The 25,391-nt window shown below is 47.6% G+C and overlaps 1 protein-coding gene across 3 annotated transcripts in view; it reads right to left on the bottom strand.

The window, feature by feature from the left end:
• The window catches only part of PKD1 (polycystin 1, transient receptor potential channel interacting), an 85,679-nt gene that overhangs the window by 29,495 nt on the left and 30,793 nt on the right, over nt 1-25,391 (bottom strand). Inside the window, exons 2-16 of one of the 3 annotated variants that reach the window (XM_090151431.1) lie at nt 22,675-22,746; nt 21,520-21,591; nt 19,683-19,852; nt 17,540-18,208; nt 17,055-17,238; nt 13,151-13,365; nt 11,704-11,816; nt 11,495-11,621; nt 9,625-9,902; nt 8,374-9,123; nt 7,152-7,283; nt 5,949-6,124; nt 5,399-5,532; nt 1,464-5,086; nt 336-485 (exon numbers count right to left, since the gene is read on the bottom strand). In XM_090151431.1, coding sequence (XP_090007557.1) covers nt 336-485; nt 1,464-5,086; nt 5,399-5,532; nt 5,949-6,124; nt 7,152-7,283; nt 8,374-9,123; nt 9,625-9,902; nt 11,495-11,621; nt 11,704-11,816; nt 13,151-13,365; nt 17,055-17,238; nt 17,540-18,208; nt 19,683-19,852; nt 21,520-21,591; nt 22,675-22,746 — 6,865 coding nt within the window. The remainder of the gene's footprint in view (nt 1-335; nt 486-1,463; nt 5,087-5,398; nt 5,533-5,948; nt 6,125-7,151; nt 7,284-8,373; nt 9,124-9,624; nt 9,903-11,494; nt 11,622-11,703; nt 11,817-13,150; nt 13,366-17,054; nt 17,239-17,539; nt 18,209-19,682; nt 19,853-21,519; nt 21,592-22,674; nt 22,747-25,391) is intronic. The other 2 variants (XM_031606977.2, XM_090151432.1) reach the window with 2 other exon arrangements.

Genomic DNA, 25,391 nt, shown 5'->3' with positions numbered 1-25,391 from the left:
CCAGGAACCACAGCCAGACCAGCGCTGGGTCATGAACACCAGGGCTGTACAGTGAGACTAACCCCAGTTCTGCAGGAAGGAACAACAAGGACTTGGCAGGATAAGAAAAAAGTGCTGCGTATGGTGAATATATCATGGAAACACCTGCACCTGTCTCTGCCAATGACCAGGACAGGATTGCTTACGTAGCCCCAGCAATGCCCTAAATTCAATTTCCCCTGCATCTCTGATGCACTCACAGCACTGAGCTGAACTGGTACTGCCCCTGGGATCAGGCTGGGAAAGCAGCAATGGGCACACACAGGCAGAAAGCAACAGAGTTCTGTGGTACGTACAGTTTGATTTGTTGCCTCAGGATTCATACCCTCCTTCCAGACAGTGAGGTTGAACGTATACTCCACATCTGCTTCTAATACAGCTTTGGGAATTGTGACATTTCCTCCCTTGGCACTGAAATTCAGAGAGCACCCTGCAGCCGAGCTCTGCTTGCAAGGAGAAAAGAACTTTCAAACCCTCCTTGGTACGGGTGCACATCGGGTTAGTCCACAGCCAAAACATTCAGCTCCACACAAAGCCCAGTTACCATCACAGCTTTCTGTGCAATGCCACCACCAGGGTGGGACACACGGGGTGGTGTGTGAATGACAAAGCACATTAACCTACTCTTCAGGTTAGTATGAATGCTCCTGTATTGTTTCTGAGTTTCAGATTCTTAATTTATAGCAACTGACTCTTCCATTAAATACTTTATAAACATTGCTAAACAACACAAATTAAACTTGAAAGTCTCATCCACACATATTTCACATATTTTCACTTTGTAAAGATAGAAAACAATAATCTTGTCCAAGGAAAATAATCCTGCATTCAATTAAAATATTCTCCTGCCGTGGATCTCCCATGCAAATGTGAGGGGCACACCTCCCCTGCCCCTTATCTACTACAGCATCACCTCATCTCAGTGTGAGGGTGACAGGCACAATGTTTTGGTTTGTGCCTACTCCTCTAAAGTCTAACTGTTGCTATCAGACATCCAACTGTTCACAGAAAAGGGACCAGAGCCCTCCACCCTTTGGACAGCAGTCAGCAGCTCTGTGATTCCTTCAGGTTATGGAAGATGTTACACTGAACCTGAAGCAGAAGCCAAGAACAAAGGAAGCAGCAAAGTGAATGCCTTTGGCTTCCAGTGCAAATGCTTCTGAAGCACACAGGAAGGGTGTGCAGTGCTGAACTACAGCAGGCTGCAATGCACAGCTCCTCACAAAAACTTCTGTACCACTACTCTGAGCTGGGAATTGGGTAATATTTGCAACTCTCCTTCCCAAGCAGCTTTGTTAAAGATGCTCACAACAGCTCCCATTGACACCATTTCAACACAGATGCTAACACATGTATAGTGAAGCTGACACGCAGCCAGAACTCCCGAATGATCACCTTCGGTGGCTGTGCAAAAATGGTCTTACCTTGGAGGAGAACGTACAAGACCACTGGTAAAACAACGGAGTCTGTTCACCATCATCCAAGTTTGGGTCATAGGATTTCTCCCCATCCAAGATTAAGTCCTGAGTGTTGGACCATACACGGTATGACCCCCCATCAATGATTGGGACCAGCTTACTCGGTATCATGGTCACATTGGCAAAGATGCTTTTGGACAGTGGAGTATCTCCAAATGAGACAATGAAGACAAAGCAGTAGCTCCCAACTTCCAGGGCAAGCTTTGGTATAACAAGCTGCGGCCTGTTCACATCAACATTTGGCAGATGGATCCTGTTGGAGTCATCCAGGTGCAGACAGCTGGGTGCTCGGTATATCTCCCATAGGTGCTCTGTCTGATACTTGATGCATCCCCGCAGGTCGAGCTGTGCCTCCAGGTAATTCCTCTGGGAGCGCTTCATCACCACTTGAGGGGGCAAGGCCAGCTCCACCTCTGGCTCCTCACACTCCAGGACCTTGACGGTGACAGTGAGGTGGGCTATGAAGAAGCTGATGAGGTTGGTGGCATTCACCTCCACCAGGTAATCCCCAGGGCTCAGGTAAGAATAGTTGGCCACGGCAACCCTGGTCATCTGAGTGGAAGAGCCGTCCCCAAAGGTCCACAGGAACTCAACACCTCTGCCACTGGGCATCACTGATGCTTCAAACAGCGCTGTCCTATTGACAAAGGCGTTGGAGGCGGTGAGGGAGACTTGGAGAATGGGGTCTTGGACCTGGATGGTTCTGGTGATATTGATACCTCCCAGGTCATTGAAGGCCCTGAGGTGGATCTCAAGCAGCCCTGCAGCTTCTGGAGTGTAGGAAACACTCTCTCCTGCTGCAGTGACCACGGAGCGGCCCTGCTCCTTCCACAGGGAGAACTGCCAGGAGAACAACACCCGGGAGCCGCTCCCCACCTGGGCACTGAAGCTCTTCTCCATACCTGTAAGAATGCCTCGCTCACAGCAGTTTAGGAGCCTGATGCCACGGACGGCCTCCAGAACCGAGATGAGCACCTGGGCGTGAGCAATACTGATTTGGTTCTGCACTGTCACTGTCACCAGATAATCGCCGCTCTTGGTGAACTCATGCGTGTACTTGGACCCATTGAGCACTACGGAATAGTCCCCACTTATGCTCACCAAGTAACTCACAGAGGTACCTGACGACATCCTGATCACAAAGGTGACCTGCTCACCCGGCTCTACCACCTTCTTGCTGGCAATAACTTCCAGCCCTTGAATCCTGTCAAGCACAGAGATATTCCTGCTGGCTATAGCCCAGCTGATGTCATTTGATGCATTTAGATGGACTGTGTAAAACCCTGCTGTGGGGAACATGACTGCCACGGACTGGCCTGTCAGTGTGCCATTCGGTACCTCCCAAAGCCATGTCACATCAGTCCCCTTCTGCAGCTCTCCTTCAAAGACCACAGTGGAGCCCGATGAGACATACCTACAGTCCAGTTCTGCAGTCCCTATACTCAGTTCCTCTATGACCTCCTCTACGTAGACACTAATTGTTGCGTTTGTTGAATCCAGCTTGTTTTCTGCTCCAATTACAACCTCCACAGCTCCAGGGCTTTGGAAGGAATGTATGATAAAGGATTCAGATGTAACAGGAGAGAAGCCATCCTCCAGGTACCAAACATACATGATACCAGTGCCGCTGGTTATGGTGGCACTAATGTTAACAGATGTATTAACAGCAACTGGGTTGGGGAAGGCATATGGTTTTAGAAGACCAAGGCTTTCAATGAATTCCAGTGTCCTGTTGGCAGTTGCACATCCCAACATGTTAGTAGCTTTCAGATAGACAGTGTAGTTTCCAGCTTCTAAGACATTCAAAGAGAAGGTTTTCCCAGTGGATGTCTGCACAGCATTGCCATCTTTTTGGACTATCCAGCTATAAGAGATGTTTGTTCCCTCTCTCACCACTGCATGCAGATGGAGTGTTTTGTTAGTTGGGAAATAGAGATCCTCCACCAGGTCACTACTAGTCACCTGCAGGCCTTCAATCTGTTCCAAGACGTAGACGTAGATACTGTCCTGCAATGAGCTGATCTCATTCTCTGCAGTCACAATGACATTGAACGTGCCCACGGAGCGGAAGGTGTAGGAAATCGTGGAGGAGCCTTGGATAGGAGTGCACCGGTCACAGAGGATCCAAGAGTACCGGATGGCACTGCCAGCTGCAAGCGTGGCCACAAAACTCACTGAACCATTTAAAGGCACAATTGTCCTGCTGGCATTGATGGTAATCCCATGTAGTCGACGTTTCACTGTGACGTCCATCCTGGTTTCGTTAGTGCTCACATCATTCTGGCCTGTCACACTAATAGTGTAATGGCCAGTGTTGTTGTAGGAGTGCGTAGTGATTTGGCCAGGCTGGGTAATGCCATCTCCAAAGTCCCAAAAGTAATTCACTTTGGTTCCATTCATGCTGGCAGAGAACAGGTAGATCTGGTTCAGCTCTAAAACCTTCGTCCCGTTATATTCAATCTTTGCTACCCCAACTGGCTCCTGGACTTCCACAAATGCCGTGTCATTGTTGAAAGAGACATTGTTGGAGACAGTCACTGTAACCAGGAAGACCCCTGTGCTCTTGTAGTTGTAACTCACTTCAGTTCCACTCGACCTAGTGGACTCATTGTTGCCAAAATCCCAGCGGTATCGGTACTGGTAGAGGGGCATAGCACTGACCTGAAAGCTGCACTCCTCACCAAGCCTCACAAACTGCTTGGAAGGGTGAAGTGTGACATTGACTATCTCCGGCTCCACACAGACACTGGTGAAATAATGAGCCTTGTTAAACCTGCTCGAGAGAGTCAGGGACAAGGGGAACGTCCCACTTCGTGTGAAGTTGTGCATCACTACAGGGTCCCCACTGACTGTGACATTGGATGAGCCATCTCCAAAGGTCCAATCAAAGATGTATTCATTGGGATTTCCCGTCACGTATGCAGTGAGCTGCACATCTGGATGCTCAAGAATGCAAGAAGTAGGGTCTATTTTGAGTACTTCCAGGACAAATATCCAAACAGGAACAGTTTGGGAGACAGAGTTCACAGGATTCACAGCTGTCACATTCACAGTGCAGTTGATGTCCTTTGTGTACACGTGTTCCACCATTGGCACCTCACTCCTCAGCACAGTCCCATCCCCCATATCAAATATCCAGGTGATACTGTCTCCAGTCTGCACTGAAGCATTAAGGGTTACAGTTGCACCCACTTCTGCCACCTCATCTGCGGAAACATGGAGCCCAGTTATCTCTTCAAACACTTGGTAACACTCAACTGTCTCCACACTGCTTATGGTGTTGTTTGCTGACACAGTGATGTTGTATACCCCCCTGCTGGAGTAGCTGTATGTCACTGCAGACTGGCTCTCTGTCACCAGTGAGGACCCGTCCCCAAAGTCCCAAGTGTACAAGACACCATAGGGAGATGGCAGTGGAATGGCTCTGAAAGTGACTGAACGGTTTACGACTAAAACATCCTTCTCTGTTTCTATTTGCACATCAACCAAATAACTGTGGATGCTAACTGGGGTCAAGCAGGTGAGGTTCTCAAACTGGTTTGAAACTTGAACCACCAGGATGTAATCACCTGCACAGGAAAAGAACAGAAAAAGAACAGTGGTGAGAACAGTGCTTGTGCAACAGCATTTTCTGTGCTGCAGCAGAATGGGAATGTGATGGGCAGTTCCAGGGAGATGCTCTGTTCCTGCACTGCACACACCCTCTGCTTTCCTCCTCTGTTCCAGGAAAGCAGGAATTACAACCAGGCCACGCAATGTGACAGTTTGCTCAGGAACAACGTAATGACTTCAAAGCTACTGTTTTATTTGAAGGTGCCTTGTGACATAATGAAACAAAAACATCTGAGTTCTTTCTTCCTAAAGAACCGGCCTGAGCATACCTGGATATTCATAGATGTGTGACACATTGTGCTCAATTATAACCTCGTGGACACTGGGATCAGGAACAAGGAAAGACTTGTTGTAGGGAGGTGTGAACTGGTATGTCTCCTGGATACCATCTCCAAAATCCCACCTGAAGAAACATACAGACCACGTTGCACAACACCACAAAAGCCCCAGGTCTGAGCCTTTCAGGCATTAGCTGAGGGTTTTGGGAAAAAAAACCATAGTAAGTGTAACACCAAATGTCAAAGAAGAAGCTATGCCAATGCTGCAGAGCCATGGCTGTCAGAGGAGCACAGCACTGCTGAAAAGAAGAGATAGTGAATACTGAAGCAACATAGAAATCCTTTAAAATAAAGTTATTTCAGGCTTCAAGTACAGTTCCCAACCAGTGTGACTGAATCAGATTTCCAGGGACTAGCTAGACAGCAGATGAAGAAATGGACATTTGAAATCAACTTTCCCAGAGAGAAGAAAAAACACAGGAAAGTCTGGTAAGCCATGCACAGCAAGGTCCTACGTTCAGGCAACTTGCAAAGGACTCACAGGAACATAGCATCCACAGCTGAATCAACCTGAACTCTTGCTGTAAACTCCACGGTGCTGTTCTGAGGGAGGACCGGCGGGATGCCCAACACAGTCAGGTTCTTCATCTTATTCATCATCTCCACTGTGACATTGTAGTTGACTGTAAAGTTACTGACGTGGTTGGAGGCGGTGAGCTGGGGAGGACAGTGGGACAAAGAACGCACTTGGAATCTCCTTGCCATGATGCCCTCTCCTCAGAGTGGGGCTTCACTGCGTGGAAGAGATCCCCCCAGGCAGGCAGCAGGTTAGGTCAGAGAAGAGTAGCCTGTGGGACAGGGAGGCAGAAGCAATAGCCTGAAAGGCTCTGGAAAGCAGCATAGACTGGAAGGTCACCTATCTGGCAAAGTCACCTCTTGCTAGACCCACACCTTTGATACTATACTAGTCCAAGGAAGGACTTGTCAGCAAAGTGCAGTACGCAGAAAATTAGTGCAAGTGTGCCTTCAGAGCTAGGGCTGGTGTCACTTCAGCCACTAGTCACAAACCTATTAAGCAGCCTTTAGCCAGACCAAGACACTGCATGGCAGTACATAGCAAGAACCAGAAAGGTGTTCTGGCCAGATAAACTCCTGTTCCACAGAAGACACTTTCCTCTGTCCAGATTTTTTGCTCTATCTTTCTTCTGGTGTTCCTGACTGCCCTAGAAGAAAGCGGACAGGACAGAGACCAGAAGAGCCTGTGGCAGAAGCTCTGTCTTGGCTATGAAAATCTTACATTTGAATTCTACCCCTGCATGGTTCTGCATGCACGTCTCCTGTGTGCCAAAGCAGTAGCCAGCACCCTGCCGTGGGGCTCACTGCCTCATGCTTACCAGGAAGGAATAAGGACAGATGTTTCATGATCAGAAAGGAAAAGATGGAGAAAAAAAGGAGAAGGCAAAGATAAGAAAGACAGAGAAGTCAGCAGGAAAGGAAGCCATAAGAAGAAACTAAATATGTGCATTTGCAAGGAACAGCAGATGAGCTTGTTAGGAGCATAGCGAAAATCTCCTCAACTCAACTGGAACACATGGCATGGACCTGCACTAACTGACAGCTCCTGAATGGGACAGGCTGTCTGCAGAAAGCTCTGCTGCCTTCTCTCCCTGCTCCTTTTCCTGCTTAGCTCGTGGGATGAAATGGAAACCCAGGATTAAAATGGTGTTATGGTATTTCGGCTTACCGAAAGCTTGTACACAGCTGGGCTTTGGTAGATAACGTTGAAGACAACATTGTAAAAAGTGAAAGATGGTTTATCATCTACCGTCCATCGGAAAGTCACATCTGACCCGGCTTCCATCACAGGGACATAGCTCTGAAAGGCATGAGGACATTTTACACTAGTGCAAGGGAAAAGCATGCACAGTGCTTCCCAGATCTCCACGTGGACTGGAGAAGGAGCAGAGCCAGACTGGGAGGCATCACACACCCATAAGACAGTGCTCTCAGAGCATGACACAGGTGCAGGATCACCTGTGGCTTTGCCACTGACAGAGCAATGCAGATCCCGACTCCATAAACCAACAGCAAAGCTGGGAGAAAAAGCTGTATTTCCTGCTCCCACATCCTAGTGCTCTGCTCTTGGGATCAGGTCTCTTTCTTGCTGGCTAAAAAACTTTCTGAAATCTTTGCAGAAATAATAACTCAACTTTACCTACACCTGCAAACTCAATCTCTGCCCCTAGTCCATGGATGCTGCCTGTCCCAAAGGCAAAAAATGGTTGCCTTGCACCAAACAGTGCCTTACTCCTACAGTGCCTCCTGAGCAGGGAATGTGAGACTTAACAGGAATTGCAGGCACAGAGTTCTGCCATAAGCAGCCAGAAACTGAACACAGTGCTTCACAGATAATGACGGGCAGTTTTTAAACAGGTTCTGAGGGCTTGTCTGTAGTTCTGGGGATGAGGGATTTGAGGGGAAAAAAAGACTGAAGACATCAGAGCAAGACCAAGCCCCTGATGGATGGATGAAACATGTCTCTAGCTTCCGTCAGCTGGTGTAAAGATTTAGTAGAGCAAATCAAAATGCCTAAAGGAATAAACTACCTTGACAAATCAAAACAAGGTAAGCACTGGCCTCTGATAAATGCATCAGTTTTCCAATCAAATCCCTGGGAAAATGAAAAGCCAGTATTGCCTTTGCCGGAAGCGCTGCCTTACCTCTGAGGAAATTAAAGTGAGCATACAGCTGAGCTGCTTCCCTGCCAGAGAGCATGAGTGGTTTCTGCCACATGCATGTACCAGAGCAGTGCTGACTGCATGGCTCACGAGCCAGCACTTAGCAGCAAGCAGTGCTACGCCCTGACCCCGTGTGGAACAGAGCCTTTGTCCTCCTCTTGAGTCAAACCCACACCATGAGCAGTAAAGGCTAAAAATGATTAAGTAGAAGCACCAGTAACTACTCACCACTCGTGTATTTAGCAGCACTCTGCTCTCAGGGTCTGGGGTGGCCCTCAGCCCACGGATAGGCTGTTCCACTTTTATTGTGATGGTGATGTTCTGGGAGCTGATGGCATTCTCTGCAACAAGTATATGGGTACTTGCCCCCTCCTTGAGGCCGCTCAAGCTGAGCACAGCAAACCAGGTGTCATTGTTCTCTCTGGCACAGTCCGATGGCAGCGGTGCAATAGTCAGTGGGCAGGCCCCTTCAAAGGGGAAGGTGTGGTTGTCTCCCAGCCAGCGTGCCGTTGCATTCATTCCTGAGGAGATTTTGACCACCAGGGTGATGTGGTCGGATGGTACATACACCTTGCCACCTTGAGGAACTGGGTGAACAACACGCAGGCCTGAAACCCGGGAAGTAACCCAGAAATTGCACGACAGATTGGCACTGAAGATCCCATTGTCCACGCTGGCGCTGACTGTGTAAAGTCCTGGATGCGCTAGACCTGCATTCTGGGGGCTGATTATTGGGACCAGCTGCTCCTTGGCATAGAGAACTCGGAGAGAGCAAACAGTGTTATGGATCCAGGTGGCACCGACGGAGCTGGCAGGGAGGCCAAGTGCCCAATCTGAAGAGTTTGTACTAAAAAAACTGGTTCTGAAAGGGGACGTGGTACTTGGTTGGCACTGAAGGAATGAGCCCACGCCTGCATTGTGCTGGATACTCAAGACATCCTTGGCCCTCACAAAAACATCATCTTTGCTGAATGTGACCTGCAGGGAGAGGAGACATTTTTTGTTTGCTGCATGAACTTCAGAGCACTCAGCACCCAACTCTTGCCTGGGCAAAGTTGGATCTACTGCCAAGAGGAAACTCACAGGAAAGACACAGATCCAAACACTGCATGCAGAAACAATTCACAATTCTGCTCTCCTTGGCCATTTTGAACCAAGTGTTCTAACATGGAAGACACCTTTATGCTCTATCTCCACTTCTCAAGTGCAAGGGGAATAGCCCAGAGCATCCGCACAGCCTTTTGCCTAACTGTACTATTGTTGTTACCACAGGGAGTTTGCAGCTTACAGAGAAGAAGACAGAAAATGGTGGCATGAGCTCAGTGCAAGGCCTGCCAAGTAATCCCTGGGTAAGCCATTTCATCTGAATGGACTTCAGCTTCTCCATTTGCAAACTGGGATAAATTCTTAATTTGCCCAAAGCAGCCAGAGAAAACTGCCCCACCTACACACTAGTTACAGCAACTAATAGAGACTGACCAGATAAGGGGAAGAAGGGCCAGCTGGTATTGTAAAGAGAAATTCCTTGATGAGTTCATAGCTGAGCTGGCTGCCATTTTGCTGAGGGGACGTAGGGATGGGGCTGCTGGCAAAAGAACTGTTGATGCACTCTGTTGCGTTGCAGCAGTTGTTTACTGATGAGCACAGATTAGTCAAATGACACCACTGGAAGCCAGGAGGACATTCAACTAGTGTATAGTTCCCATCATCCTGTGAAGTAGAAAATGGTTCTGTAGCATTTTGTCCCTCCTGGTACTCTGGAAGAGGTGAAGAGAAAGCAAAGATTACCATTTTAACAGGCAATACTTATAGCGCAATTCTACTCAGCTCCAAATTCACCATATTCTTTTCCCTGTGACTGATGATGACTTCATCATCAATGCTGCAACTGCAATGCATCCTGGTGCTATGGAAGTCAGAAGAGCCCTGTTTTACTGGAAAATTTCACAAAGGCACAAAGTTTGTTAAAAACAAAGTTAGATTCTTTTCTAGGGAGAATGCGCCAATTTGCAATCTAAAAGAGATCTGTGTTCAAGTGAAAGCTAGTCCAAGCAAAAGCAGAGCTGGCTTTGACACTGAAAACACATTAAGTAACTTTTCTTAAATTACTCTTTCCATGTTAAAGTATCAGTGTCAAAAAATACCCTTTTGTAACCAGCCAACTATATGGCTATAGCAAAAAGTCTGCAGCAAAATTAATTGTTGCCAAAATTGTGAGTATTGAGCTGTTGTACAAGGAATACAAGACTTATTAGATCATCTCATCCATCAGGAACAAATGGACTCAAAAAAATATTCTTCCTCATTAACCTATGGGGCCAGATGGACCAGAACACATTCCCTTTAGACGTATCATGTCTTCCCAAAGCATAGAAGTATAGCTCAGAAGGTTAATTTCCTTCTACACACATTTCAAACACTCATTATTCTTGATGCGTGGAGACAGGTAACAATGCCATAAGAAACTACTTGGGGTCTTTGTGGGGAAGAAGTATCATTCCTTAGTTGCAGCTGCTGGTCAGCTTAAACTAAATAGAGAAACACAAGGTCCTATATTTCTATAACTATCACCTCTGCATTTGATGTCTGATTCAAACATTCTGCTTTAAATCAGAGCTGGTGGACAAATGTGCCTGAAACTGTTGTCACATAAAGGTCCAGGAGAGCAGGAGAGGCTAATTAGTGATAGCCACAAAGAAAACTGGATATAATCCAGGGCTTCTGAAGAAGAAAAGTGTTCCTCTGTTTTAAGATTTCGGTCACAGAAGCAATGGGAGAGGAGACACTTCCAGCAATGCACTCAGCTAGCAGCCAAGGGGAGTTTGTCCCTCTGCACCAACACTGTCACAGATGCAGGTCACAAATCTGCAATCCCCACTGTTAACCCACTAACCAGACTACCATAACTGATGAAGACTCACTATTTAGTTGCTCACTGGTCATGAACCATCAGCCATTCACAAGTCACTACTCCTCTAGGACCACCTCTCCATCCAGAAATCTCTTCTTCAGCTGTGCTGGTTGGCTGCAGCAGAACAGCTTTGATCTCTGGCTTTGATCCATGCAATAGTGGCTCTGTCCCTTTCTAAACTGCCAGGTTGATGTAAAGCTCATCCACTCAGTTTCTCCCCCCGTTCAGTTCTCCAGGACACCTACTTGTAAAAAGCAACCTCAGGCTGTCCAACTACACCCACAGGTTTTGCACTTGAGACTCTTCAAAACACAGAACCAAATCTCTTTAAGGCTTCAAAGCTTCTGCTTAAAGATAGAGCCACACACATTCAGATTGACATGGCCCTCAGGGCACCTGCTCTAACAATACCAAAAGCATTAAGAAGAGATGTCTCACCTTTTCCATCTACTGGTCTATGCACCTGAAACCTCATTTGAACGGGCTGATGCAGCTCTTGTGTCACAAACTCCAGGGCAGACAAATATCCCTCGTGCCTGAATGCCAGCTCAGGGAACACCATCACCTGCAAAGTAAAACAAAGCTCTCACCTATCTGCATCTTCCTGGACTCTCTCTGCAACAGTAGGATGAGCAAATCCTGCTTACCTCCACAGCTTGCAGTGGAGATGACAGCGTATCTTCCATCACGTTTTTTGCAGCCACATGTGTGTCAAACACAGGGTCTCCCACAAAGAAGTTTTCAGCATTTAAGAGAACTCCTGTTGGCAAAGGAAGTATTTGAAGAAAGCCCATGAGACTCACTAGGGCCTGAAGGACCTCGCCATGATGCTCACGTTTGTTCATTCCACACAACAGAGCTATAGCAGGGCTTGGTCCACTCAAAAACCTGTAACTAGAACTTTAATGGAGAAGCAATTGCTGTAATGCTGCAAATACCATCTTTTTACAGGTATAAGCAGCAACTTTAACTACTAGGAGCTCTGCCAACACCCCACAATTTGCTTTCAATGCACTCCTCATATCCCCTGTCCCCCTGGACCTCGTGGGAAATGTGGCCAGGGTCAGCTGGATTCCATCACTGGCAAGCAGCTCTGGTTCCATCACAGCCAGGACAGGTTCTGGGGACTGATCACAACCAGCTGATGCTGTTCCTCTCACCAGGGCCAGTAGGTTGTCTTCCTAGATCTGATTTTTCCTTCTTACCTAAATCACACCCTGTATTCACTGTTCTTCCCACTTCTTACTCATGACATCCCCCTGCTGCATTAGAGTTTTCTGGAAGGTGGGAGTGTATTTTCCATACACCTTGCTGTACTGGGGAAGTGGCTGCCCAAGATGCAGGAACTGACTTGTCTCCTAACAGCCTCCCTGAAACAGGGTCTTTCTCAAAGCAGTGCAACAGACCATCAGCTGCACCATCTGTCTCTGGAAACAGCCCCTATACCAAATTGGACAGGGCCAGATGAGGAAAATAGGCTGATGTTGACCAAGAGGTTAACAGATGCTGATATATCTCTTTCAGCCTTAATTTAGAAGACCAAAACTGACCCTTTGTTTTTAAACCCAACTTAATTTCTATTCTTAACTGCTAATTTTTCTAATTCTATTCTTAGCTTCCAATTTTCTATTATTCTATATCTGTCAAACCAGATTTGGGATGCTGTATACACCTGCACACCATATTATACACCGTTTAAAAGCTCACATAATAATCTTCGAGGTCCTACAGTCTCTTAAATCACAATACCCAACAACCCACAGATTACAAGATACCACAGAAAGACAGCAGAAGACATCATGGCAGTATGGCAGCTCTGACCTATGCAGAAGCATAGACTCCTCAAATAACAGAGAGATGCTCTTTCCAAAGCTCTGCAACAAAGCTTCACTCCTTTCTCCACTTACATTGATAGCAAAGATTGGGGTGGGCCAAATTCTTCACAATGGGAATATTGTGGTTGCTGTTGGTCCCACTTGACTGGGGCAATGGTTTGGACAAGCATCTCCTTACAGCCCTATTTTTCCTTGGCACATGCCAACAGACCTGCCTGCCCACGATGCCAGCTGAGAGCAGGAGAGAAGCAGAGCCCACCTTTTGGCTTGTATTCGCACACATAGCTGTGCTTGGCCATGCACAGGTCTGTGTTACATTGGCCTGTTGGGCCCATCCGGACACAGTGATCAGCATTTGATGGATGGGGTTCTCCTGGAAGCCAGTTCTGACAGCTCTCTATATTAAATCCTTCACCTCTTTGCTGTGCTTCAGTGCTTGCAAAATCATTGAATCCAATCCAGACATCAAGGCTCCTTCAAAAAAAAAAAAAAAAAAAAAAAAAGAAGAAGAAGAAAAAGAAATAAAAAAAGGGGGTGGATTTCAGGAAATCACGAGTATTAGAAAGATCTGGGACAGATGCCATCTATGGTTCTCTATGAAAATAATAATCTTAACAACAGCTCCATCCGGGTGTCACAGCTGCATTTAAAGGAGCCTTTTAGTTACTAAAAGATTTCAGAATACATTTTGCCACCAGATGGTACACCATCCTCCTTTCTACAAACTGACCTCTGATCTACAGGTACAGAAAGCCAACTGCCCTCTGATGTACTGAGGGGAAAGCTGCACCAAAAGGATCTGGATAGAGCCGTCAATGCCAACACTACAGTATGCTACAGTGAAACAGAGCTGAGAAGGAGAAAGAGCTGGTGGGGATCGCTGTGCAGCTGATTCAGACCCTTGGAAATCTCTGGTCTTGGTCTTCAGGTTGAGTCACTCCATTCCCAAAGTGCAGGTTGCTCACTCAGGTTACAAGATGACCCAAGGCTCCATCAGCACCACAGAACTCATGACAAACTTGTAAGCACTGATTCATCTCAGCCACAACTGGGGCAGCACAAAGTATCAGAGAGGGTACTGGAACGTGAGAACTGGATGTAAGAGTCATGAGGTTTTGTCTGAGAACTTCCCAGGACTCCTTCCAGTAGCACACATCTGCTTCCTCAGGCTGGAGTCACTTCTCTCAAGCGAGATGATGTTTGCCCTTATCACCACACAGCCTGGTTTCCCCACTCATAAGGATGGGGACTCAAAGGGCTGACAGCAGCTCTCCATAGCTGAGCAAACACAGTACAACACAGATGATGGGATTATCTGCAAATTAAGAAGTATCAGCAAGTTGACTTGAACCTCAGACCCTCTGTTAGAAGAGTAGTTTGTTAAAATAGCCTGCCTGCATTAGAGTTTCAATGACCTTCACAGACACTTTTAAGCCCGTATTGTTGTGACTTAAGAGGAACATTATGATTCTAATCAACTGTCTGAAGAAACCTGCATCTTTCAGAAAGCTTTTGTTTCGTTTCTGGAGACAGTACAAGTGGATTCTCCAGTGCAAGTGGAACTAATACCTGGGCAGGATTAAACCTCAGACAGTGCCAGTTATAGGAGCTCCTGCTCAACTTGGGGGACCTTCGATGCAGATGTTGGGAGATAATAAACTGCTCAATCACTTCTGAAAGCAGAAATGCAGCAGGGGGCAAGCAGCAGTGGCCAAAACTCTGCAGGGAAAAGAACGCCATATACAAGAGAAACTGCCAGGACCATTTTAGGAAAATGACATGTCCCTTCCACAGTTGGAAACTGGCTGAAACCCAACAGAGATTCTGGTGGAAAGTGCTGAGTGGTCTTTCATAGCCACAAACAGTCTGGACAACTGTTTCTAATCGCACCCAGCAGAAAGTGAGGCATTTGTTCCACATTAACTTCTGGGGGGAACAGCTTCAGCATGCAACCTTCAGAACCCCCTGCTTCTTCCCCACAGTCCCTCCTGCATGCTACAGCCCATTCTGAATTGCTGTGCCCCTCTGCTGCGATGCACGCATAGCCTGGTACAGCTGCTCTGCAAGGAGCACACAAGGGAGACAACTGGTGTCTCTACCACTAGGCTCATGCCAGATGAAATGATTAATGAGGTCATGCTGAAAAACGACAACGAAAATAGCTGTTCTGTGAATCAGTAGTTTTCATTGCAAATAAGATTAAAAAATAAATAACTGCTGTGCTCTGCTCCCGAACCACTGGCAGAGGATTAGGGAGAATGGCCTAGGAAACCGCCTGCTTGCTGCCATCAGTAAAACCCAATAGAGTTTTTCCTTTTCTAATTCCAGCTATGATCTAAGTGCAAGTAAACAAACAAAAAAAAAAAGGAAAAGGCTGTCTGGATTGCTTCCCATCCTTGCCCCATGGGCTGGCACATTACCTTGCAGAGAGGAACAAGGGGGCTCAATGGAGAGGGCAACACCCTTCTTTGAAGGAAGGTGTGGGTGCCCCTCTAAGGAAGGAGCAAGCTGCCTTCCTTGGGGCAGCAAGACGAGAACAAAGTCTGACGAGGCCTGAAAGGGGAGAGGGGCTCTCTGCACTGCCTCTGAGGGGAAAATGGGGTTCCCTAGGAGGGGTATGGACTGGAGCACTCTGCTCCTGGAGGAGAAGAGGGGATCAGTTCAGCACGTACAGCTCCTGGGGAAGTCACCAAGCGATAGGAGCAAAGGAGAAAAGAGAGTGGTCCTTGTGGTGCGTGCTCTAATGGGAAACAGACTTCTGCTTCTGTCATTTTCCCACAAGAAACTATGGATGCTTCATGTTCCAAAAACCCACGGCTTGCTTCATTTGTCTTTTATCACCAGGGAAATCGCATCCTGGAACTGTCTCATTCATGTTTATCTGAATGGATTAATAAAATAAATAGACGAAATAAAGGGGACTGAGGGAGAGAACAACGTGGGGCAGCAGCTGGGAAACAGCTTGGGCGGCTCGTTCTCTTCTGAGGTCTCATGATTTCCTTGCGCTGCAGTCCATCAAAAACCTTGCACGCAACGCCTGATAAATCAGCTCACCGAGTGGCCGGGACAGACTTCTCTTCCCCAGAGCAGGGATCACATTTGTGATCTCAGCACAGAGCTCGGTGCAAAGGGAACAAGGCAAGGACGCACTCTTGGCAAGAAGGGCTGCCAGTTCTCAAGCAGGCCCATTCAAAGACAATATCACACGCAGCTACTCCTTTCACGAGTGCTTTCTGGGTCACATTCATTATGTGCCCATCTCCAACCTCTGCACCTGGGAGCGCTGACAAAAGCTTGTCAGGCCCTACTAGCTCTCCTGTTCATTTTCTCCACATGCTTGCTGCTTGCATAAAGGGCACTTGGAGAGGCCCATATAACCAAAGGCTGACACTTTCTGTGCTGTCTGTTTATTACAGAGTCCGAGTCCTGATGTGTAACAGATGTTTCTGGGGCCAGAGAGGAGCACTGCTCCTTCTCAGGATGCAAAGGGAGAGGGGAAGTGGTCTGGGCTTCAGGCTGCTGTCGTGTGTCCAGGAGGATGTGAGATTCCCAGGCAGGATTACAGCACTGGCTTGTGCTTGGCGAGAGCAGCTGCTAGTCCCACACCATGTCACAATGTCCCACACCAGATGATCCAGCTGTGACTCTGCTGACCAAGAGAGCTGGTTGTAAGGTCACTTTCCAGCCCTGCCAGGCAGCCAAGCACCCTGAGGACACCAGCACCTGTCTCTCCACTGTTCAGGCTAAGTCTGCAGATTGTGCTGGACCCCTGGGTGGAATGTCTGCTAAGCCCAGCCCTGCCTTCTCCTGACCCTGCACTCAGCCTCAGATCAGAGGCACCCACAGGTACTAACACAGGCTGCCAGGTGCCCCCCAGCAGCAACCCCACAGACACTAGTTCTGACTTCCTGTCTTTCTGCCCCTTTTCTCTTCTTTCCTCCACAGCCTCTAAGCAAAGGAGTTAAGCACAGCAAAGGCTCTAGTCTGCCTATTCCTCCTCTTTGCTCACAGCCTTGCCCTCTGCTTGGTACCCACATCTCCTTCCAGTCTGACTGACTGCAGAGGGCTGTCTGTTGCTGGGCTCTTCCTTCTCTAGGTTCAAATCCAGGAGCAGGTAAATCTTAACTCTCACTCAAATCTTAACCCTCACTCTCCTCACTTACCTGATAACATGAGTGACCAGGAAGCTCTGGATCTCAGGACTGCTCACAAAAGCCAGCTCTCCATTGCCATGCTCCTGGCAGTGTTGCTGGGCCTCCAGCCATTCAGCCTTCTCCACCACCAGCTGATAGCAGTGATTGTTGCCCAGGAAGACCAAGCCATCATGGGGACACATAGGGTGAACTGCTGCATGAGATAGAAGAACAAGGCATGATGCCCTTCCTATGGGCCGACACATTTCAGTCTGGAAAGCAGGCACCTGTCCTGTCCTTCTTGATGCCACTAAATCCCATTCACTGCTGAACTGCACTACTGGCACAGCAAAGCACTGCCTGGTCAGCACAGGCAAAGCACAGGGGTGAAAGGAATGGCCAAAGGAGTCATCCCTTCCTCCTCACCAGGAAGGAACAGAGAGGGTAGCCCCAGGACCCAGTGCCACCCCCTCCTTTGCCCAGCACCCACTGGCCTCCTAGACAACCATGCTTACCTCTACCAGGCTCTCCAGACTCTGCTGTGATTCCATATAGCACTGTGAGGCCAGTGCCACCTCTGTTGCGGATCCTTATGTCCAGACTCTCGTTCGTCTTGATCAAGGAAGGGCACTGCAGTTCTAGCTGTTGGGGTGAAGCCACCACCTCAATTTCTGCCTGCACATACGATACTTTGGTGCCCACAAAGAGGGTGGCAGTGACATTGTACTGCCCAGGTAAGGCATACGTGTGGACAGCTACATTTCCAGTGGTGTTGAGAACCTCTGTTTGGTCCCCAAATTCCCACATTAAAGTGCTGACAGCAATTGGAATACTGACATTGAAAAGCACAGCCTGGTGTAGGCTATACCGGGGCTTGAGTCCTATGAAAGACACAGACAGCTGTGCCTGGAAGGGAAAGTGGATGAGGGATGGGTCACTGCAGGCCTGCCCAGATGGATGCTCAGTGCAAAACAGCAAACAACTGGAAGAAGAGTTTGGTTCGTGGGCAGTACCACATAGACACTGCCCATGGGGGCTGAAACCTCCATATTCCTGGTCTTCAGCATAACAGAGGGCACTGCAGGTCTCCTCAGTAAGGTTCCCAGGGTGAGAAGATGTGAAGAGGATGACAAGTTCAGCCTCACCCGTGTGGTTGCTTGTCAGACATGTAACATATTGAGCTCCTGGAGGAGAGAACAGAAGATTCTCTTGCAAACTGACACTGAAGCCATGGCTTTGATGAAACCCTGCAAAGAGACACCACCCAGGACACACCACAAGACATGGAGCTGCTTTGAGCTACCCTAAAAGGAGCCCAAAGGGGTACACACCAAGCAAGACTGGAGAAAACGCTGGCCCTTGGTTGTACCAAGGCTTGGGCTTGGTAACAAACTGGAAGGGCAATGCTGTACAGTCTGCAACTGAGTGGTGCAGAAGGATGCATGTATATAATGTGTACAGACGTACAGAAACAGTATGTGCCTGGCTGCAGGGAGCACAAAATGCACACATGCATGGACACACAGGCATGCATAATAATGACAATCACAACAACACCCTTCTCAGAGCAACAGCTTGTCCCTGCAGTTTGCTTTCCCCCCACCAGCTCGTGAGGGGTGGGACACTGTCCTGCCCCCAGCACATATGCATGGCCCCTGCAGCACGCACAGCCACAGCCCAGCTGGGACAGCCTTGCCTCCCGTCCAGCTCTGCCCACGCAGACCAGTCACAGTTGCTTGTGTGTTTCTGCTTGTTGCTACAACATTTCCCCCCAAACATCTCAACAGCCCTGGCCTTGCGTGATCTTCCCATATCGAATCCATCCAACTGTCCGGCCTTGCTCCACGGCCTTCCCGCAAATGCTAAGTCACTTTTCTTAACAAAAGTCCCTTGTGAGGAGAACCGTGACATGAGAACTACCTTGTTTTTAACACCAGCCTGGCCATATTCCTTAGCCTGTTAGGAAAAACTGTAGCTGGTGGGCTCTCCCCAACCTATCCTCATTACACTAAACTACCCCAGAAGACAGCCTTACATTACTGTTTCCACACTGACCTGAGGTACATGAAGAGGGGATCACCTCACTGTCAAGGGGAATAACAGCAGCAGTGTAAACAGTATTCTGCTGGGGTGCTGTGTGATTTGTGGGGAAAGCAGAACAACCACCTACTTGGTTTGAGCTCCTGAGGAATGTTGCCCTTTGCTGGGCAGTTCAGTTGGCTCCCACCAGCTCCCATTCCCTGCATCAAAGGAGATGACTACTGCTGGTTGAGGAGCACTCTTTCTACCTGTTACTCAGAGAGATAGCTGAGCACTTCGTGGGGACTGAGTTTTTTAGGGCTGCTACTCCCCACCTGCCAAGCAACCAGTGCCCCATGTTTGTGCTGACCAAGGCAGGCAGAAACATGCACCAGGAGACAGCCTGCATATCAGGGCAGAGTTTATACAACACTCCTGACATGGAGCCCTGTCATCTGTACAGATCCAACTTATCATGTCCTCAGGTCCCACCAACTGTAACGATATTCCACTGCTTAAAGTCAGATTGTTAACTGCTTGAGAGAATGACAGCCTAAAGCTAGAACCATCTGAGGGCTGCTTGGAACTTCCCACCCTTTTAGTCATCTTCCCCACCAACGGCCCATCGTGCCTCCTTACCACAAGAAGCATTGATGAACGAAACACTGAAGAGAGAAAGGTTTGCCACCTCAGGAGGGTTTGCACATCGTGTATCTGATGCCTGGATAATGGTCACTTTTCTGTCTTCCACCCAGCGGGGCAACCAGGAAAGTTTGCAGTCACAAAAAAATGGATTCCAACTTAAGTTTCTGTAATAGGGAGATCAAAGGAAAGTTACGCCTTCACTTGACAACGGGAAGCATGTGCTAAGTGTTAATTACAGCAATGTGCAGGTCCCTCACTGTTCCCATCTGCGCAACTCCAGTGAAATGCTTCGGAGAGAACTGCTAGGGGAGCTAATGAATAGGGAATCAAGCAATAATTAACATGATTTTTCTAGAGGCTAGAATTAGGCGAGTACTCCAAGTACTTTTTTCACTCCACAAATAATTGTTGCAATTAGAAGCAAATTACAGACACAATCTTATATTTAAAATAGCCTGCCATCTAACAGCCGCTGGATGTAATGGCAGCCTCTGCAGCTAAGGGAGACTATTTACAGCTCCATTAAAAAATAGCTAAGAGAATAAAACTGATCTGTCAAAAAAGAAATGCAAAGTCAATGATAATCTTTCCATGTGGCAGTTTAATGAAAAGATGGAAACTTTAATTGCAGCTAAGCTTGATCCAAATTACAGCCTTTGGCACTCAGCTGCGAACAGGACAGAGATGGAAAGATGTTTGTTTAGCTGACGCCAGCTGGGCTGGGCTGCCGCAGGGGCTGAACCCAGGATTTTTATACTGAAAGCACCACTTTGCAGGCCAGCCTCAGCAGGGACAGGCTCACTTGGACACAGCAGGGATCCCTTCTGTCTCTCCAGTGCAATTTTCAAGCAAAAATGCAAAGCTGAAAATGCCCTTTGTGCCTTGTCTTCATGGAGAATGTGTAGCTGAGCTTTTTTCTTGCTTGCTAAGAAACAGCACAGGGTTGATTCTTTGGCTCCAGACACAGAAATGTCATTCCGTGCTGTGATTTGATATATCTCTCCTGGAAATATGTGGCATTCTTTGAAACATATCTTTCACATATCAACACAGATTTTAATTACTTCAGTTAAAAATCACTGTAAGCATAAGAACCTGAATTACTCAGGGAGAAGATCTTCAAGGGCCTTCTCGTGACTTTGACACACGTGTGGCAGGTCAGTGTCCTTTCATCAGGTCCCCTGGTCACAAGGTGTGACCATACAACAGGAACAGGGGGGTGTGACTGCAGACAACAATCTCAGCAGAGGTAGTGTGGAAGAGAAGTAGAGGAGCCAAGAGGATGGCAGCAGAGGTTTGAGGTATCCAGGAGACAGAAGCAAAGTCTGAGAGGAGGTTAGGCACAAGTGGCACCAACAGGATCCAAGAGCAGGACATAGCCTGAGGAAGAAACAGGAGAAAATCTAGAAAGCAACTGCAGGAGGTGCAGGAGGATGAGGAAGCAGCAGCTGGAGAGAGGAGAGGTAACATCAGGGAGGCCAGGTAATTAGAAGGTGGGAGTCACTCATCCCTCCAGCAGCCAAGCAGATTTAGGCTTCCTGCACCAGCTCTGCATTTTCTAATGCTCAAAAGTTTTCAGAATGCCACAGAGACAGATGAGGTTTACTGCCAAAAACTCACCAAGGGAGCAGTCTGCAAGCAGGCAGGGCTGGATGGGTGAATGGGCACTAAAGGCTTTAGTTCCCTCATTAACACAAACGGGAAAGCGTGTGCCATTACACGTGGTGGGGATGAGGTGGGGTATGTGGCCCAGATCTCCCCAAGGCAGCACTTAATTCCCAGGGAAGGTTTGGTCTCAACAGGGAACTAGGAACAAGGAGGAGGAACTTACATTTCACTTAAATTAAATAAATTATCAAATATTCCTTCTTCTAATGTAGAAATCTTGTTGTGGCTTAAATCTCTGTAAAAAAAAATGGAAAAAATAAGTTTAAAATTTTTCATTGTACTGGTAGCAGCTTCCCAGCCAACAAAACATGATCGACTTCAGTCCCAAGCTCTGCTTGGCGGCCACCTACCCTCTGATCACTCCCAGTCTCAAAAGCCATACACATACACTGACAAAATTTTATGTGAGGCATTTAATCACAGAATCACAGTGCGTATGAAGTTGGAAGCACGTTCTGGGGGTCATCTGGCTTAAAGCCCTCCTCAACCCAGGCCAGCTGGAGTGGACTGCACAGACCATGTCCAGACAGCTTCTGAGCATCTCCAAGGGAGGAGATTCAAACCTCTCTGGGCAGCCTGGTCCTATGCTCAAGTCCAGCTCCAGCACTTCAAGTCCTCCAAAGAGTTGTTCTCCTTCTAGGAGATTTTGAAGTGTAATGACGGTAGGCTGTCCTGGCTATCAGCTACAAAGGTTGAACCACCAAATCAGGTTTAGGTGCTGGCACATTTTTGGATTTGACAATCTATTTTTTCTTAAAATGCATTCAACCTTCTCTAGGAACCAATGGTAAATAGTAGTGCAAGTCTACCTGACCAGCAGCTCAACCAGTGAGTGTGCTAATGGTCAAAGCTCTGCTCTCCTCCTGGCCCACTCAGCCTGGGCAGTTTCCTCAGGGTGCTGGGAGCAGTGGGACATGAAGGCAGGCCTTTGCTTCACCGCAGCTGAGCTCCTCAAGGGACCCACAGCCTCAGCACCCAGTTCCCTCTCAAGTGGGATCTGGACAGCACAGCTTTACCATCGTTTTCCATTCTGCAATCCATCCTGTGATAGATACCACTTACTCTCTCACCTTCATCTCCCCTCCACTCAGTACAGCATGCCAGATCCTGCCTGACTGTGAGCAGCAGGCAGCAAATCAGCCCTCACTGGGCTGTGCAACTGAACACCTCGGGGAAGGAGGCCATGGACACGTACAGCTGGGGCCCAACACGAGGTTGACCAAGAACAAGGCTTACTCATGACACATGAGCACATCACGGTACCAGCCCAAACGTGCTCTGCTAGCTGAAGGACTAGAAGTGTACAGCATGTACTTACAATTTTGCCAGAGAAGTCAGGCTTCTGAACACCTGGACATCTAAAGCACTGATCTTGTTTCTGGAAAGATCCCTAGAGAAAGAGAAAACAGTTTTCAGCTTTTGTTCAACTTTTTGTCATTTCTCCATCGGTGGAGCTTAGAAGAGCCTCTCTCCAAACTCCATCCAGACTGCAGACAGAAAGGTTTCGGTGTGTTAATGTGGAATGGTTCTCCCAGCCAAAGAAAACACCTCTCCCAGCTACAAAGCATGCATTGCTCCCAGCACTGTATAATGTGTAGGGACAGGCTGGCCTACCATTATACACATACCATTCTACAGCATTCCTAGAGTAATCACAGATGTAATTAATGCATTACTGATTTTGAGGTATACCTCAAAAAAATTGTTCACTTCTAATACGTGTTCAAAGAAGTAATCAAGAGGTAATGTGGACTAAATTAGCAATTAACTTATGGAGAGAAAAAAAAAAAAAGAATATGAACTTCCACGTCCATCTCTAACACCAAAGAACAGGAAATTAATCACACAATTGATGCACTCGACTTTTAATGTTTAAAGATCTTTTTGAAGATCTCTCTGAAAAAGCTTAAACGAAGTAACTAAGAATATTTTCTGGTTAAAATTGAACTCAATTTTCGCAATAAAATTAACAAAGTTTAAAAAATCTTTAATTCTCTCCCTGTAACACCAACATCCTTCAATTCATCCAAAGCAAAAAAATTCTCTTTGTCATCTGGCTCAGTTCTTTCTTTTCACCTCATGTCCTCTTTTTCAAGCGTAAAATGACACTCAGCTAAGAAGTGAGATTTCACTGATCAGTCTCTGCTTGTTCCCTATAAACTCCAGTCCCTGGTTTCAGATGAATCTTCTTTGGTTAAAATCACTGAGCAGTACCAATGCTCTTCTTCCCAGCCTGAGCAATGGTTCTTCTCCTACAGGATCTCTGCAGGGCTGCAGGATGGATCTGGACACATGGCTCAGCTCCTGCAGCCACACTGCACACAGTCCCAGTTCCCTCCTCACCTTTTTTCCCTAAGAGCACCTCTCGTAATTTCTCCTTCCTGTCTCACCTCTTATTTTTGTTCCCCAATAAATTAATTCCTGGTTTGATCTGATATTTGAACTTAATCTATCTGAATGAAAAGAATTGAACCATACTGGCAAAAAATGACTTGTGATTCCAGGAAACCAGGGGGATGAGTAACAGGGATGGATGTCTCTTTAAAAGATTTATTTTTCCCAGTTCTGCTGTCCAGGAGTTCTTTGCCAAGCTGAGAGTGGATTCAGAAGAGCACATCAGCAACACCAATAAAGAAGGCCAAGAAATGTGCAAAATAAAAGCTCAACAAACAGACTTAGAAAAGCGAGTCCACCAGCTAAGCATGCAGTCTGCACAGAAGGCTCTGGCAGGTGAGCAGAGCCAGAAGCTACCATCTTTGTGCTGAGCTGTGCACATACTGGGCATGGGGTGAGCCGGTGTGACAGGGAGAACATTCTACTTCTCCTCTGAGACACATGGAAATAGCCCAGTTAATTCTGAGGCAGAACCTCAAGCACCAGACAGAAGGAAGTAGTGTTTCAGTTCAGATGTCTCATGCCCTGGCCTTCCTGCTCTTCACTCAGACAAGAGAAATTCCAAACCCAACTGCCTGCTGCTACAAAGCCAGGGCAATAACCATTGGGCAGGGAAAGCATTGCAATAGCACTGGGAGCCATGTCCTGGGACAGCCCCAAGCCCATTGCTGTCCCTGCAGCTCCCTCTGCTTCCCTCCCATCTTGCTGCTTTGCAAGGAGGAAGCAAAGGACTCCAACAGAACTGCCTGCTCTTCTCCATCCTCCTGCAGTGCATGGAGGGCTCAGTCCTGAGCCTTTCCAAGCTCTTTACAAATATCCCTTCTCATTATTTCCATTTCACCTCAGAGAAAGCTTTCAAACTCCAGCCAAGGGATGACCCCAAGCCCTTGGCCCCTGGGATCAAACAGCTTCATCCATACCCCACAGCAGACACAGGACCAACCTCACAGCCTGAGCTCAGGTCCTGAGCTGGTGGAGATGCTGATGTTCTCCACTGGACGAGTCACTAGAGGGCAATCTACAAATCAAAGCCTAATACCTTTGCTATTTTCCAACCTTGCCAACACGATCTGATGAAGAACCAGTATAAAACCTTCTGGCCCCAGATCTCCATGAGGAATCTGCTGAGAAGCCAGGCTCCTGTGGACAGCCCAGCCCTGCAGAAGCCAGGAGTGGTGGTGGGTGCCAGCAACTGCCACCTCCAGCCACCTGCTTGCCTTCTCCCACTGTTCCCTCTCCAATTGGTATGGAAAATAACATTATACCTTCCTGGCATGGGAAAGAGGGCTGTAAACCAAAGGAGGCTGAAAAAATAAAATCAGGATAGGAAAGAACTATTCATCAATAAAACCCCAGGCACAGGCTGTGGGACAGAGCTCAGCCTCTCGGTGCCACAAACTGCCACGACTATATTTTCCCAGCCCACTGCCAGGCTGGAGGAAATTCAGAGCAGGTTCAAAACAGGGCTGAAGCCAGCAGAAAACAAAGCTCTCCATTGAAAGGCAGCACACATGCTGACTGCTGCTCTGCCCACGAGGAGAAAGAAAAATTGTGTTTAATTGTGCAGCACGTGGCACCAGGAACACGGTGTGCTCCTGGAAGAAGGCAACTGGAGGCCAGTCACAGCTTCCTGATCCCATC

Source organism: Phasianus colchicus, chromosome 16, assembly GCF_987193195.1.
Source record: "Phasianus colchicus chromosome 16, bPhaCol1.hap1.1, whole genome shotgun sequence".
NCBI classification, from domain to species: domain Eukaryota; kingdom Metazoa; phylum Chordata; class Aves; order Galliformes; family Phasianidae; genus Phasianus; species Phasianus colchicus.
The sequence above is the reverse complement of the archived record's forward strand: the minus strand, read 5'-3'. Positions and strand labels throughout refer to the sequence as shown.